At 43.5% G+C, this 14,178-nt stretch overlaps 1 protein-coding gene across 1 annotated transcript in view; it reads left to right on the forward strand.

The window, feature by feature from the left end:
• Window positions 1–557: 557 nt before the first annotated feature.
• The window catches only part of QRFPR (pyroglutamylated RFamide peptide receptor), a 61,667-nt gene continuing 48,046 nt past the window's right edge, over window positions 558–14,178 (forward strand). The window contains exon 1 of the mRNA XM_081529959.1: window positions 558–897. Coding sequence (XP_081386085.1) covers window positions 558–897 — 340 coding nt within the window. The remainder of the gene's footprint in view (window positions 898–14,178) is intronic.

The raw sequence follows: 14,178 nt of genomic DNA on the forward strand, positions 1-14,178 counted from the left end.
CCACAGTACTCAATTTTACACATATGCAGGACTTGGGGCACCAGACAGGGTCTGCGCGCCAGAGATTGGGGAGCCGGGAGGAGTTTTCCACTCCCGCCGGGAGGGTGCGGAGGCGGGGTCCCCGAGCTGAAGCTGGGAGTGAGCGGCGCGCAGCCGAGCTCCGCCCCACCCTCCGCAGCTCCCGGAGCCCGTGCCGCGTCCTCACCGCGTGGCCGGGGAGCGAGAGACGCGGGGACTGTCGCCCTGGCATTCCGGACGGCCACAGCGCCTGGCCTCAGAGAAGAGCAACAGAACTTTGAACTAGGAACATTTTTGGTCAATGGGATAATCTCCCTCGCTTTGGCTCTTGATTATGAGTTAAAGCCCTGCACTGTTTTCCCTCCCTCGAACCTCCTGAGGTGCTGACGGGAGCCCTCCCGCGCGCCCGAGCGCAGAGCAGAGGCTGCCGAGGCCTCCAGGGGCCGGAGGCGGCCGCCGGGCCGCTCCTCCAGGAGCCCGCGCCCCGCCACGCCGGAGTCCGTGACCCGGAGGCGGATGGCGCTCGGGGAGCCCGCAGCATGCAATCGCTCAACATCACTCCGGAGCAGTTCTCCCGGCTGCTGCGGGACCACAACCTGACGCGGGAGCAGTTCATCTCGCTCTACGGGCTGCGGCCGCTCGTCTACACCCCAGAGCTGCCCGGGCGCGCCAAGCTGGCTTTCGTGCTCACCGGCGTGCTCATCTTCGCCCTGGCACTCTTTGGCAACGGGTTGGTGGTCTACGTGGTGACCCGCAGCAAAGCCATGCGCACCGTCACCAACATCTTCATCTGCTCCTTGGCGCTCAGCGACCTGCTCATCGCCTTCTTCTGCATCCCGGTCACAATGCTCCAGAACATCTCCGACAACTGGCTGGGGGGTGAGTTCGCGCCCTTTCCTTCGCCCCTAATCCCCAGCCTTCCAGGGAATCCCCCACCACAACACACACTCTGCGCTTTTGACTTTCTTACTTTTTTTTTCTTTTCTCTACGAAATGAATCCAGAGCCCTTTCTCAGAACTTGCTTACCTGCTCTCACTTGGAGATAAGTTTTTGCTGCTTTTGTTTCCGTTCCACCGTTTTCCTTCCTGTCGCTTAGAAACTCAAGTTAGGAAGCACTTAGGAGAGGCTCAAGACAGTGGGGTGGGAAGTAACATCAGTTATTTCAGCTTCCTTTTCCATAGTTGCTTGGGTGGGGAAGAGCCCCTGGAGAAGGGAATGGCAACCCACTCCAATATTCTTGCCTGGAGAATTCCATGGACAGAGGAGCCATGGGGTCTCAAAGAGTCGGACACGACTGAGCGACAAACACACACTTTCCATAATTATGAGAACTTTTTCCTATTTTTAAAATAAAAGTGAGATAACATTTAAATAATAAAAGCCCCAACATCTCATTCCTCTTATCTCCAGCCTCACTCCCCAGTTTGCCTATACAGGTATTTGTAGTGCAAGTATATTTATGGAGTTAAAACTTTAAAACAAACATAATGCGCTAGCAGAAAAAAAAAAGAAAAATCTAGTCCTTCTTAAAAAAAAAAAAAAAAACATAAAGGGAGTCATACTTGGAGAAGGAATACAGAAAACATAGTGCCCCTGAAAGAGAAGAGATTGATTTCTCTTCCTTAGAAAGAGAACAGAAATGGAAGAGAACCATTCGGAACCATTGTTGAGAGTAGTATGTTGGGAAAAATAGACACCAGACTCCCCCTAAATGATCCAGTCTTTCTAAAGACACATAACTAGAGCAGGTATTTTGTAGTCCTAAATAGTAGTGGGTTGTATTCTTACCAATGCTTATGGAGTGCCCTGAGGAGGAAGCATTGGTTGTACCTGTATTTTCATGGGTGTATGTACTCTTGTGACCACATCAAAATTCTTAGAAAGTGGTTGGAAATATAGGGAGAAGAGGGAGAAGCTCTGCTGTTTCCACCCGTCCCTTAGCTAATCCCTTTTATTCTTATGGCGGGTGTTTATTTCATCCTACTTTATCTCAAGTCACCAACTTGAGATCCTTAGTTTAAGTCTCTGGTATTGTTTTTTTTTTTTTCATTAATTTGTACTGTACTTATTGTTAGTGGATCAGGATGCTAAAATCTTTGATTCCCATCTCATCTACGATGTATGTATTTCCCCAAATGCATTGGACGTTAGAGTACACAGCATTGGCTTAAAAGTGACACATAACTTCAGTGTCATAAATTGATTTATGGATTACTGACTTTTTTATGCACTCTGATTTAAATCATTATACTTGGGTGTTTTAAAGTTGCCCATTGTAACTAACTCCACAGAATTAATGGAAAAACTTTTGACCATCACATATAGCTTTTTTTTTTTTTTTTGAGAAAAAGGCACAGGAGTTTTCATTTCTAAATGTTTGTGAAGACAGATTTGTTAAGCATGTTTGTATTGCTGGATGATGATAGCAGCATTATAAAGTTGAATGTAATTAAGCAAAGTGGGTTCTTATACTGGGAATCAAAAGACTTGGATTACTACTTTAGCATTAGTGCAGGTTAATGCAACGTGTCTGGACCTCAGTTTTTCAATTAAGTATTAGGGATTCTAGAAGCTTGGAAGTGGAATGGGGCAAATCTTTAGCCCCTATCATTGCAGAATGATGCCTAAGGAAGATTACTTGGTGAACCCTCCCTCCTGAGGATTTAGGTGGGCATTGCAAAGATTTTTTTGAACTTCCTGTTTTCCTAGTTCATGGTGAACATTTCACTTTAACTTCAAATGCAGAAAAAGCATACTACATTGCTTACATATATTTCAGAGTTAGTGTGAGGGTAAAGTGTATTATAAAAAGTGCTTTGAAAAAATTTATCATTCCATGAATATGTAAGGAATTAATTCTATGAAAAAGTGTTTAGAGATGGTCTGTGTTCATCTGGAACCAGATTTATAGAATAAATGTTCTTATAAATTGAATAAGCAACAACAAAATTGAAGTTCAAGGGAAAAGAAAGCTTGTAGGCCAACTAGAGATAGTAGTACAAGGAGAATTAACTTGTACTTCATAGAATAGTATAATAATGACAAAACTCCCCTGATGAATTATAAAAAGAGAGTTAAAGGGAATGTAATCTAAGAGTTGAAATCAGTTCACAATTTTTTACTTTATAAACCTATTGAGGATGTCCTTTGTTGGGAAAACATTTTACTATGAGAATACAAAAATGAATAAAGCCCACATGTGGCTCTATGGGCCTCGGAGAACAGGAAATAACCTAACCTGGGCAAAAGTTAGATATGGTAAGAAATTATTTAGCCCTGCAGCATGGAAAAGTCAGGAAGTTTTCACCAAGGCAGGGATCTTGAAGGGTAATTCATACTGTTTCCAGGCGAGAAAGAAGGGTGGAGTGCATTTTAGGAATGGGGCTTCAAAGTGTGGAGAAAAGAAAGAAAGTGATGTAGTCCAAGAACACTGTTTAAGGAAGACATTTCAGAGAATCCAGAAATACAGATTTTTATGCTGTTGGCATTCAGATTTGAAAAATAAAATGCAGTTGGGTGAAAGCAAACCTCTCTGTGGGTTTGGCCACATATCATGGGCCACCTGATGTGAAGAGCCGACTCATTGGAAAAGATCCTGATGCTGGGCAAGGTTGAGGGCAGGAGGAGAAGGGGATGATAGAGGATGAGATGGTTGGATGGCGTCATTGACTCACTGGGCATGAGTTTGAGGAAACTCTGGAAGACAGTGAAGGACAGTGAAGCCTGGCGTGATGAAGTCCACGGGATTGCAAAAAGTCGGACACGACTGAGTGACTGAACAACAACAACACGGGCCTCCAGTTTGTGACTTCTCTACAAAGCCTCTCAGACATTTCTGAGAGCAGTAGGGCTGGGAAGGACTTGTGTTTCTTCTTTTAGTCTACTCTCTCCCTTGCTCAGGACCAAGAGCACCTTCTGAGTTAAAGCCTATGTTTTGGTAAGATCCTCCAGTGGTTCATGCACACGTGAAAGTTTGAGAGGTACCGCTTTAGGTAATGGTTCTCAGACCCCGCTGCACAGAGAATCCCCTGAGGGAGTGTGAAAACTGAGCCGTGCCAGCCCCAGTCCAGACTGGTTGCGTCTGACGCTCTGGAGGACTGACTTAGAGCCACTGTGTGCATCTCTACCCAGCTCCCTGCTGAAGGACGTGATGTTGTTATCTTGCAACTGGTGATGGCAGGAGTATTTGAACCATGGAAATTGTTAGCTATATATTTGTCCTTTAAAAAAACCCATACACTTGTTTTCCAGCATACCACTGAGCAGAGGTATTGAGTTTCCTTTTGTCCAGTGATGGCACATCCATGACAGTAAGACAAAGTGTATTCATAAACATTTAGTTTATGTATGAGATACAACTGATCCTCAGCATCTAGGTGTTGCCCAGCATTGTGGCAAGCTGATGTACAATCCTGTTTATATACTGTGTCTTACCATCCCGATATCAACTGTCTTTGACCTGTCAATTGACTTGTTCCCACGCTACTCCCCAGAACTTCTTCCCACATGGAGTGAAGATTCTCTTCCCCCCAAAATAATAAATAACATTTGCTTCTAACTTTTCTTTTATCACTAATACAAGGATGGGGTTGTGTTATTACCATAGCAATTAACAGTAGGGCCTGGAAAGTTCTGTCTCCCATCTACTCTCTGATTTATTTGGTCAGACTCCAGCAGTGAGCTTGCCCACTGTGTTCTTGGGGCCAGGGAATTTACCTATCCTTATCTGTAGCCTGCTCTTCTTCATTTTGTCTCTTTCCTCCTCCTCCTCCTCCTTTTATCTTTCTTTACAATATCTACACATTCACCCACATTCACTGACTGAGCATGTTCAATTTTTTTTCCAACTAAATTCAGTGTAATAAATTGGGCTTCTGAGTAATGCTCTGGGACACTTTGCTCTCTTCTCTAGCTTTCCCATAAACTTCTCTTTTCCTTCTATCTTTGTTTCCTTTATGTCTCTGTCTCTTTCTTTATGCTTTCCCTTTGAATGATTCTCATTTACCCTTATTTTTGTGTGTCTGTATCCACTGAAGCCTAGCATGCAATCTTTTTTCTTTCCTCATTCATTTCTGCATTGAGGCTACAGCCAGGACTCTCCCTTACTTTCCTGATGATTCTGAAATCAATATTTAATCATTATCTTAAATCATAGTTCCTCACTCAATTTGAAGGCATTTACACATGAATATCTTATTAGCCTCCAACATTCTCTCAGCCTACTTTGTCCCTCTGCCCAGGGTCTAAGTTATTAATAGTACTATGAGTCATTCTTGTATTCAACATTTCCTAGGTATCTGCTCTGTTTATTAGGATATTGTAGGTGTTGAGAAAACTGTGCCCTGGTGGAATAGCCAGGTTTCAGTTAGAGCAAGAAGGGGAAGGAAGCATTCAAAGCAAAGATGGAGAATGCGGAGGATTTTGTTGATGTCAGGGTTCCAGAGTGCATAGTGGAGAAAGCACAGTGGAAGCGTTGAGCGGCAGGGGCTTGAGTCAAATTGGGATGAGCCTGGATTGGGACCAGGTGTGAGGGATGGTCAAAGAGAGCGGGATTCACGGTGACTGAGGCACATGTGAACTTGAGGCCCGAGGAGTTATTTTATTTATTTATTTGGCTGCACCATGCCTTAGTTGAGGCAGGCAAGATCTTTGGTCTTTATTCGAGGTAGAAACTCAGTTCTAATTCTAGGCTTCTCTATTGCTCTCAGCATTAATAAGGTGAGGTGAGGAGTGTTTGGGGAGAGGCTTGAGTGGTCCCTTGCTGGCAGGGCTCTGTGCCCACTTTCATCCTGCTGTGGGTGTAGTCACAGCCGGGGGCAAGGATGGTCTCCCTGGGTGTACAGAGAGCTCCGTGGCTCTCCCTGCAATCCTGCTTAGGGCAATGAAAAGAATTTTCTAATGGTTGTTGGCAAATTGAGTAAAAGCACTTCTAAAAAAGGAGTTCCAAAAATATCCTAAGTGATGGCTGCATCAGTGAGGGAAGCGTATATCCTCATCTACACTTGAGGACTTCCAGCTTGGGTGATAAAATGGAAAACATCAGAATTCCTCTTAGAGCAGTGGTTCTGAGTCTTGGAAAAACACAGGAATCACCTGGGAAGTTTTGAAAATGATGCCTGATTCTTTTCCCCTAGAAATTCTGATTTAGTTGATCCCTGAGTATCAGTGTGATCCCTGGGTATCCGATTTTCAAGTTTCCTGATAGAAAATATTGTAATTTATAACCAAGGTTGAGAACCGTTGATGTAGGATAAATGCACCAACACTTGGGCTGTTATAAAGGTGAAAAGAAGGAATATGTAAAGTGCTTAAATAGCATGATACCAGTCACATATACCAGCGTAATATATTGTAGCTATTATGTTTTTTTAAATAGCAGTTGAAGTCAGAATGCTCAGAAAATACAGAAGTAGGTTGCATAAAATTGACTCCAACATGGAACTCTGAGGCAGTTCTTTTACTGTACACAGCCAATTTCATCTATACTGATGTCTTTAACATTTTTTGGAGTCTTTCCTAATGGATTTGAAAAGAAGTAAAAAGTGATTAAAAAACAAAAAAAGGTTGGAATCTAAGCTATGCAAAGAAAGGTTAGAAGAAGTTTTCTGTTATCTGGAGAATAGAACTCTAATGCTAAACTAGCACACCATGTTTTCAGTCTGTTTTACCCCGAGCCATAGTGGCTGGTGTGGGTGGGTAGCTTGTGACAGATGAGGTAAAGCTCTTAAGCTTCGTCAGAACAACTCCTTTCTTTCTTTTTAACAGTTTTGCATAAGATTTCATATGAAAAAGAACACTTTTACTGAAAGGAGGACTGGAAGGAGTAACGGAGGAAAAGAAAGAGCCCTCAGTGAACACAGCATGACAAATTTAGGTGAATTTTTAGAGATTTTGAGCTGACGAATTGCAAAGTGGGTTATTAAAAGAAGTTGTGAAAATTTTATTTGATGAAAAGATCTTAATTCTTTGGGCCAGTTCAGAACGGAGAGATTAGACTGAACTTCTTCAGGTCTATATTATTGTTTTATTATTGATTGATTTATGGTTAGAAAACGTCACTTGTACTTATTGTAATAATTTGTTCTAGAACAGCTCAGAAACTTCAGAGTCCCAGGGGAAATTTAAATATGGTGAAATTGATGTAAAATCAGCAGTATTATGGGCCTTTAAAAAAATCTTTTCAGAGAGATGATGAAAGCAATTGATGACAAATAGTCTCAGTAAAGTATAAAAGAAATAAATCAAAGGGAGGCCCAACAGCAACAGCAGTTTGGAAATAAAATTAAAAATTGTGCCATGGGGCTGGCCTCTGGGTGATCTTCTCTGGAATCAATTATGTGCACACTTTGAGAAGGAAAGATGCCAGGGGTCAGAAAATCACTAAATTTTCTCAGAAGGTGAGATTGGCAGTAACAGCAATGGGATTTGTATAAAATATTCTCTCTACTTAAGACAAAAACATTTTAAAGTTACAATAAGGAAAGGATTTAACAATGAGAAAGTTTGAAAAACTTTATTGTTCACATAGAATAAAAAGAATCTTCTTTTAATTTGCTCTTCTGGAACAGAGCTCAGCATGTTCTTTGACAAGTGGTTGGTTTATTAGGATTCCTCTTTCCAAGCAGAGAAACCCAATTTAAACTAAGTTAAGAAAAGTGCGAAATATCTTCACAGAACTGAAAAGCTCAGGATTAGGAATTAGCTTCAGGCACAGCTGGACCTAGGTCCTCTGACAATGGCTCCAGGGCACTGGCAGTCTCCCTCTGTGCCCAGCTTCACTTTCTTCTATATTGTGGTTTCATTCTTGGGATGTCTTTTGTCAAGTATGTGTAAGATGGTCCCTGGAGCTATAGGCTTTAATTTTTTTTTTAATACTCCCTATCTCAAGATAAATGAACAAAGTATAGTACCTATATATAATGAGCCAAGTTCTGATAATAAGCATTATGCTAAGTGAAATAGGCCATACGCAAAATATAAATTATATGGTTTCATTTATATTTGCCTGGGCTTTCCAGGTGGCATTAGTGGTAAAGTACCCACCTGCCAACGCAGGAGACCCGAGACATGGGTTTGATCCCTGGGCTGGGAAGATCCCCTGGAGAAAGAAATGGCAATCCACTCCAGTATCCTTACCTGGAAAATTCCATGGACAGAGGAGCCTGGTGGGCTACAGTCCAAAGGGTTGCAAAAAGTCAGACACTAATGAGAGACTGAAGCACTATATTTGCCTATCTAGAATACGCAAGTTCATAGAGATAGAAAATATATTAGACATTATTAGCAGCTGAAAGGAAAGGGAAAGAGAGTTATTGCACTGGTTTCTGTTTGAGGGGATGAAAACATTTTGGCCACAGTAGTGATGGTCGCACAACATTGTGAAGTAATTAATGCCACTGAACTGTATACTTTAAAATTGTTAAAACTGCAAATTTTATGTTACAGATATTTTACCACAGTAAAAAAATTTCAAAAAAAAAACTAAAAAAAAAAAAGTCCTATCTGTATCAGAAGATGAGAGACAATCCTTCCTGGTAGCTGCAAAATACTCTGAGGACTTGAGGCAGCTTAGTATCATTCTCTTACCCATAGAATCAATCATCGTGGCCCATGCTTCAAAATCCTCTGCTCAAATATCAGTCATATACACATGCCAATGGGGAGACTGAAGGACGGAAGGGCGGTGTCAGCCCTACATGAATGACTTGGATTGAGTAGAACCACTGTGGGGAGATGCAGGGGACAGCTACACCCTGGCATCCTGGCAACCTTGCACATAGGTCTTCACACAGGACACAAAGGCAAGGCTTAACCTCCATCTGGGGCTTCTCCAGTGGCTCAGTGGTAAAGAATTTGCCTGCAATGCAGGAGAGGAGGAAGACACAGGTTCGATCCCTAGATTGGGAAGATCCTGTGGAGGAGGAAATAGCCACCCTTTCCAGTATTTTTGGCTTCCCTGATAGCTCAGTTGGTAAAGAATCCACTGCAATTCAGGAGACCCTGGTTTGATTCATGGGTTGGGAAGATCTGCTGGAGAAGGGATAGGCTACCCACTCCAGTGTTCTTGGGCTTCCCTCGTGGCTCACCTGGTAAAGAATCCACCTGCAATGTGAGAGACCTGGGTTCAATCCCTGGGTTGGGAAGATCCCCTGGAGAAGGGAAAGACTACCCACTCCAGTATTCTGGCCTAGAGAATTCCATGGAGTGTATAAGCCTATGGACAGAGGAGCCTGGCGGGCTACAGCCCATGCGGTCACGAAGAGTTGGACATGACTGAGCAACTGAGCACAGCACAGCAACCACCGTCTGACTTTAGTCTTGGCAGAATTGTGGGTGAAGTCACTTGGAGCAGAGGGAGAAAAGCCTAGTGAGTAGCCAGTGTGAGGTGGTTTCATTCCCTGTCTCATGGGAGACTGACTGTTTCTCATCCATCCCCCTAGTTTAGTTTTAGGTAAATGCGGGACTTCCTTCCATGTTCCCACTTAAGTTCCAGCTATGGGCTTTTGTGTAAGTCTGTAAAAATTGTTTGACTGTACTTTAAGTTGTGCCGGGGGGATCCTTCCCCGCAGAGCACCTGCTGTCTGTGCCGTTGGTCACCTGGCCCTTCGGGTTTGCGGTCTTCCTGTGGGGCTAGAGACATAGGGCCTGACGCCATGTTGATCTCGTGTTGTCGCTTGCTTCTGTGAATTGTCTGACAGAATCTTACTGACGGAATCTGTGAAAGTGTGACAAGCCAATCTAACAACTGTGGTGGGAATACGGGTGGATTCTCAGCCACCACACTGCTGCTTGGGAATACTGGACTCTTGACAGGATGTTGTCCTGAAGGAAGACATGCGAGGCAGATAAAGACACTTGACAGGGTTGCCTACCTGTGTCTACCGGACTGAGCCCAGCTAATGGGAACTATGAGCTCCCGAACATAAGGCCTCTGTCTTTGATTTCTTTGATGCCTTCCCTCAGGCATAAGCTCCAGGCTAGGTACTGTGGGAGCAAGCTCAATCAGAGTTGTGAATAGCCTCACCTGCTTACCTCTCACATCTCTCTCCGCCACTGCCATCACATTTACACGCTCCCCGATGGACCATCCTCCATGCAGCTGCTTGCCACCCCCCACCCCCCCCACCCCCGGCCCGTGCTGGAGCTACGCCTTCTCCTGTTAAGGAGTTTATTACAAGGTTTATTTATTTAAATTTGGCTGCACTAGGTCTTCTTGGCGGCACATGGGCTTGCTTCTCTTGTGGAGCCCGGGCTCTAGAGCACACACGCTCAGTAGTTGTCGCGCACAGGCTTAGTTGCTCCACAGCACGTGGGATCTTAGTTCCTTGCTGCTGCTGCTGCTAAGTCGCTTCAGTCGTGTCCGACTCTGTGCGACCCCATAGACGGCAGCCCACTAGGCTCCCCCATCCCTGGGATTCTCCAGGCAAGAATACTGGAGTGGGTTGCCATTTAGTTCCTTGACTAGGGATCAAATCCACATCCCCTGCAATGGAAGGCAGATTCCCAATCACTGGACCACCAGAGAAGTCCTGCCAAGGAATTATTGAAAGGTCAGTGAACAGGTCGTCATCTTGGCCATTCCCCCTCAGCCAGTGTCTCTAAAAAGGATTCACCAGAACCTAAACTTCTTATCTCCTTTGCTGTCTTAAAGCTAAAGACTTCTAATGACTGATTCTGAAGTACTCGAGTAAGTGTTTATTATATTTATCTATCTATGCAAAACTAAATTTGTTTTTCTTATGGCTGGGTTTCTGAGAAATACATTACCTTTCGTTCCAGAAAGGTTGAACTTTATTAAGGACTAATAGAAGTCTCCTTAAAAGATAACATGTTCTCATATCCTGGGAGAAATAGATGAGGTAGTTTGGTGCAATGAAAATGAGCATGTAGTTTAGAGCCACACAATCTTGTTTCTAATTCTGTTCCACTGTTTATCAGTTCCTGTATTGACTAGGTTATAAGTTGCATTTCTTTGCATTCTATCTGCTCCTAGTAGTAGACCAAGCGAAGAAGTTAATAATGGATGATGCTATGCCACAGTGGTCAATGCGGCCCCAAAATTACAACAAAGGTGAATTTTTTACATCATGCTATATTTTAACAAAAACATTAATGTATATCCAGTTTTTGTGATTTCCCATTGGATTTCAGTATGAAGCAGCTAGTATTTTCATATTTTCACCTATAAAACTTCAAAGTGTCTTCGAATACATTTATGAAGTGTTTACATTATTTTTAAAAAACTTTTCCTTATGAAATTGAGCTATTTGCAACTATTATAGGTTGGCAAACACAGTGTTTAATGTTAGGAGATTTATTTAATTTCTGTTTGCTGTAGTTTCCTCATCTGTAGGCTTGGGAAATCCTATGCCCACCTTACAGGGCTGCTGTGAGAATGAATGACCTCATGTTAAAGAACCTGGCACTTCCTGGCTACCTGATGAAAGGAAGCAGAGTGTGATTCACAGCTGCAAACAAAAAACAAACACATAGATATATAGGAGAAAATAGTGGTTATCAAAGCGGAAGGGAGGAGGGTGAAGTGGGTAAAGGGGGTCAACTATATGGTGATGGGTAGAAACTAAACTTTTGGTGGTGAGCACACTGTAGTGTAGGCTTCCCAGGTGGCACAGTGGTAAGGAATCCACCTGCCAATGCAGGAAACGCAAGAGACATGGTTTCAATCCCTGGGTCAGAAAGATAACCTAGAGAAGGAAGTGGCAACCCACTCCAGTATTCTTGCCTGGAAAACTCCACAGACAGAGGAACCCGGCAGGCTATAGTCCATGGGGTCGCAAAGAGTCAGACACAACTGAGTGACTGAGCACCACACCACACAGACCCTGTAGTGCATACAGAAGTCAAAATATAGTGTACACATGAAATTTATATAATGATATAAGCCAATGTCCTCAATAAAGTCTTTAAAATGTTGGGTGCATTTATGTGTAGAATGATTTTATAACCAATAAGGATGATAGAATTAAAAGGCTGTATGTACCATGTTGCTAATATCTCGGATACATATGATAATGTATTTATACAAAACAACTACAAATAATCTGGCCCATTGATGTTTTTGTTATTAAAATCTTGAAGATATTCACTTCTACATGCAGACTATTATAAAAATTCAAACTAATCGTTCATATTCAGAAAATAAAAGAGTGCTTGATTTCTTTTGTCTCTGAAGCAATAATATTTAGTATAGCCCTAGAGGAGAATTAATTGGTAAAAAGTTTGTTGGGTGTGATACAGATTTTTATAATTCCTTGCAAGGCTTGTGTGTCTTTCCAGGCCTCTCCAGGCTGCAGGCACAGTGTTGCCATGCCCGTGTCAGTGCCAAACTGTCCCACTGAATCATGCCCCCTCTTATAATGCAGAGTCTTAAGGTCCCTCAACTCCTCTGTGCCACCCTCCCCACCCCCACCCCCTGAACCTCCCTTGATTATGAATCTGTGCTGCCGGTTACCTTGGGAACATCCCTGCTGCCCAGCTGATGGCATGAAAAGGCACATCAGGCTCCTGAACTTGACCACCAGAGTCATGGCCATGGTGAAGCAATGACATCAGTGTCATGACTGCTGTCCTTTACTCTCTCTTGCTGGCATGCGAGATTTGCTGGGATCTGGGCAATTCTGGGGCTTCCCAGGTAACACTAGCGGTAAAGAACCCACCTGCCAATGCAGGAGATGTGAGAGACGCAGGTTTAATCCCTGGGTCAGGAAAATCCCCTGGAGGAGGGCATGGCAACCCACTCCAATATTCTTGCCTAGAGCATCCCATGGACAGAGAAGCTTGGCGGGCTACAGTCCCTAGGGTCTCAAAGAGTCGGACACAAGTGAAGCAACTTAGCACAGGCAATTCTGGATGCTAGAATTTCACTCGACTCTGTAGAGAAGAGAGAATAATATTACTGAAATGAATACCAAACTCTTAACATAGAGCTTTCTATGTGGCAAGTCTATTATTATCCCTATTTTACATGGGAGAAAATGAAGGGACAAAGAGATGGTGCTATGTATCAGTTATCTGTTCTGCATAACTACTCACACTGGTGGATTAATAAACAGTCTGTTTATTTGCTCTTGATTCAGTGGGCTGGTAGTTTTAGCCTGGCTCAGCTGGGCAGTTTTTTGCTAGTCTCACCTGGGCTTTCCAGGTAGCACTAGTGGTAAATAATACCCCTGCCAATGCAGGAAACGCAAGAGACTTCTGTTTGACCCCTAGGTGGGGAAGATCCCCTGGAGTAGGAAATGGCAACCCACTCCAGTATTCTGGCCTGGGAAATCCCATGGACAGAGGAACCTGGTGGGCTACAGTCCATGAGGTCATAGTGTCATATATGACTGAGTGACTGAGCACACAGCACACACCTGGGGTTATTCATAAGACTCCACTCCTCTAGTAGCTAATGGAGGCTTACTGTTTAGATGGCCTCAGTGGAGACAGGTCATCTCTGGCCATGCAGTTTCCTTATCCAGTAGGATAATCCAAAACTCCTTGTGCGGAAGCATCACGTTCTAGGAGAGTGAGAGCAGAAGCTTGAAGACTCCTTGAGACCAGGACTGGAAGTTGTGCAAATGTTACTTCTATGATAAAGCAAGTCACAGCACCAGCCCAGATTCAAAGAATGGAGAAATAGAGGTCTCTTGGCTTGACCTGACATAGTCACACTGCTAAGGGTGGGTACAGGGAGTTGCAGAGAGTCATGGAAGAAATCTGTAGCCTTTTTTTTTTTTTTTTTTTAACAATTTGTCATGCATCACATTAAATAAATTGCCCAAACTCATATAGGTAGGAATTGATGGTTCCAGGATCTGAAGGTATCTGCTTCAGTGTTGGGGTTTTAACATAGTGGCCATACTGAAAAGTGGCAGTTTCTACAATGCATTATGCTTCATCATCTACTTCTGCTCCATTTGCCTATGGTATTGGCCTACACAGTTTGACCCCTAGACGTCAGATACTGTTTTGGGACCTGGAGGACACTTTTCCTGAAATGAAAAAATTGCCATCATCTCGACTCAATGGACATGAGTTTGGGTGGGCTCCTGGAGTGGGTGTTGGACAGGGAGGCCTGGTGTGCTGCAGCTCATGGAGTCACAAAGAGTTAGACACGACTGAGCGACTGAACTGAACTTTCCTCAGAAACCTTG

Source organism: Giraffa tippelskirchi, chromosome 1, assembly GCF_054371585.1.
Source record: "Giraffa tippelskirchi isolate mGirTip1 chromosome 1, T2T-mGirTip1v1.2.pri, whole genome shotgun sequence".
Lineage (NCBI taxonomy): Eukaryota > Metazoa > Chordata > Mammalia > Artiodactyla > Giraffidae > Giraffa > Giraffa tippelskirchi.